The sequence below is a fragment of the Vombatus ursinus genome, unplaced genomic scaffold, assembly GCF_900497805.2.
Source record: "Vombatus ursinus unplaced genomic scaffold, bare-nosed wombat genome assembly UNPS02014798.1, whole genome shotgun sequence".
In the NCBI taxonomy this organism is placed as follows: domain Eukaryota; kingdom Metazoa; phylum Chordata; class Mammalia; order Diprotodontia; family Vombatidae; genus Vombatus; species Vombatus ursinus.
In genome coordinates, this window is record NW_020954576.1 from 56752748 (window position 1) to 56755739 (window position 2992).

The window sequence follows — 2992 nt, forward strand, 5'->3', positions numbered from 1 at the left end:
CTGGTCACCATCAGAAACAACTGCTGATCACCAACAGACAGATAAACAGAAGAGCTTTGGGAATGGTAACACTGCCTCCTCCACTTCTGGCTCTGCTTCGAGACCAGCCCTCATAGTCATTATCTGGGGAAACAACTTCTGCAAAGAATGGGCCAGCCTTCTGCCAACCAACTGCCCTTCACAGGGCAACCTACATGCCAGCCTACCTGAGGCAGCAAGGGAACCTGAGGGAGAGACAGGAGGTAGCATGTGTGCCAGGCAAGTCAAACCACCATCACCACCATCTTGGCTACTGTTTCCTCTTAGACCTTGATTGAGACAGTCTTGGACATGAATCCAAGAGCCTTGGGAATACCAAATGTTCAAAGTGCTGTATAAATGTACACTATCACCACCACTACCTCCACCACCACCACCATCATTTCCATCCTCCTCCTCTTCCTCATCATCATTATTGATTAAGAAGAATTTGGTAATATGAATAGATGAGTAATTCCAGAAAAAGGACGTAAATAGTCCCATTATTGTTTTTTCTGGTTCTATTACTTCTGTATTATTACGTTCAGTTTTGAGCAGCCTATTTTAGGAGGTACATGAACAAACTGGAGCATGTCCAAAGGAGGGCAAGTAGGATGGTGAGTGAATTTGAAGCTATGTCATATGAGGATTGGTTGGGGAAAAATTTAACGTGGGGAAGAGAAGACTTAGGTGAGACATAAAAGAAGAAGAAAAGAAAAGAAGTTTGAGTCAAAGAGAATAATTACCTTTTTTTTTTTAAAGGTGAGGTCTCGCTGTCTTGGTCAGGCTGGAAGTATAGAGGCTACTCCCAGGACCAATCTCGCTGCCGATCAGTGTAGGAGATTTGACCCACTTATTTATGACCTGGGCTCACTTCTGTTGAGCTATAGTTTCCCTATTCTCAAAACAAGAATAAAAAACATTCTCATTACCTACTCTACAGGGCTGTTGTAAGGCTCCAATAAGATAATGTGTGTAAAACACTTTATAAAGTCCTATGTAAATGTGAGTTATTAGTATTTTGTCATCATCTTGGCTTTTCATGTTCTTAGGGAATCTGTGTCTTCTTCTGAACTTATACCTAGGGCAAATTGTTTTTTCAAATTGTTCATTAATTCATTCAGTGCCTACTATTATGTTATCTATTGTAGTGAAGTAGATAAGCACTGTGCATGGAGTCAGGGGACCTTAGTTCAAATCCCGTCTTTGGTACTCAATGTGTATCAGTGTGATCCTGGACAAGGCACCTTTCTATGCCATATTGGGGAAAAGGGTGGAAATGGTCCCATAATACTCTTTGCTGATCATTTCACCCAGGAGTCATGGTGTTCAGTTCTGAGTATCATCTGCAAAACAGAGATAACAATATCACACTACCAATCTTCCAGGATTGTTGTGATGAAAATGCTTTGCAAACTTTAAAATGCTATAGAAATGTGAGCTATTCTTGTTCTTTAACTTTTTCTCATGTGTGTTTTTCTTTTCCATCTAAGCTTTTTGTGGTCCCCCAACAGAGTCCAGAACAAAGTTAGGCTAACAATCTGTTCTCAAGAAATGCTTATTGAAATTTGGGTACTTATTTGAATTTGGATGGTGTAAATCAGTATTTTCAAGATCTGCACACTCTTAAGTAAAACTGATTATAGACTTTCTAAGTCTGGAGGGCAGAGAGAGCAGGCCCTAAGATGTGGTAGCCTCTTTCATCCCTTACAATGTTTAGCAGCCCCAGAGTTCCAGGGAACCAGGAGACTTGAAGTCCTTCCCTCTTCAATCCTTACAGGATCCCCCCAATCCTTATCTCCCAGTCTGATTTTTTTTCCTCTATGTAAGGACATCAAGAATGAGCTTAGTGAATAAAACTTGGATGACTTTGGGCATTTCTGCTGGGGTCGCTTCTTCTGGTTTGGCCGGACCACTCACCCTCCCTTCCTTCCTGACTTAATCAGGAGATTGTCTTTGAGGCATTAACCTGGGAATATCTGACTTTTTTTTCCCCTTCTTTCTCAAGGCTGGAACTTCTTCCACCAAAAGATTTATTCTTTTCCAGGAAAAGATGTGATCATAAGCAACTTTCTTACCCATTTTTAATTGCAAGCGGATTTCTAATAAGTGAAGTGAATTGGAAGATTTAGAACACCCTCACTTCCATTTCCATCCTTACCCCCATTTCTGCTTGCACCCCCTCCCCAAGGAGAAAAGAACAGAAGAACTTGATATAGAAAGATTGCTTTAGACAGAAGTTCTCATGAATTGCAAGTTTATTGGCTTAGGGCAAAATAGGAAGATGGTGGTACAGAGCTAGGGTGAAGAGGGGGTCTGTAGATGGGATGATGCCATTTCCCAGTCGGGTGAAATATTCCGGAGAACAAGACACAGGAGTTGGAACTGCCATCGAGGTTAAGGGGCAGCTGAAAGGAGACCCCTTCGTTTTAGAGGCTGAGGAAGAATTGAAGGCATTTGGTGAAACTTAAGGCAATATCATGAGAATTGTAAACCTATAGGCCGCAGCCAGAACAAACTTTTTGCTCATTCCTCTGGGTGCCGGGCAGGATGGTTTACTTGGTTGGCCAGCAAGGTGCCTGCTTCTGCTGGGTCTGGTGGGCCACGGGCACTCCCTTGCCACCCCCGGAGGAGCCTCCGCCACTCCCCCCGGAGCCACCCCCGCCGCTGGAGCCGCCGCCGCAGCCGGAGGAGCCGCCGCCGCCGGAGCCGCCGCCGCTGGGGAAACAGACGACGCCGCTGGAGCCGCCGCCGCTGGGGAAGCAGCCGACGCCGCTGGAGCCGCCGCCGCTGGGGAAGCAGCCGACGCCGCTGGAGCCGCCCCCGCCGGTGGGGTAGCAACTGCCACCGCCGGAGCCGCCTCCGGAGCCGCCGCCGCTGGAGCCGCCTCCGTATGATCCCCCTCCGCTGCTCTGCTGTGATGGAGCTTGGACGCACTGCTGAGAAGAGTAGCCGCCGCCGCTGGAGCCGCCGC

General features: G+C 46.5%; 1 protein-coding gene across 1 annotated transcript in view; it reads right to left on the bottom strand.

Moving 5' to 3' along the window:
* Nucleotides 1-2258: 2258 nt before the first annotated feature.
* Nucleotides 2259-2992, bottom strand: part of LOC114049516 (loricrin-like) — a 3919-nt gene continuing 3185 nt past the window's right edge. The window contains exon 3 of the mRNA XM_027870752.1: nt 2259-2992. Coding sequence (XP_027726553.1) covers nt 2574-2992 — 419 coding nt within the window. The 3' untranslated portion in view covers nt 2259-2573.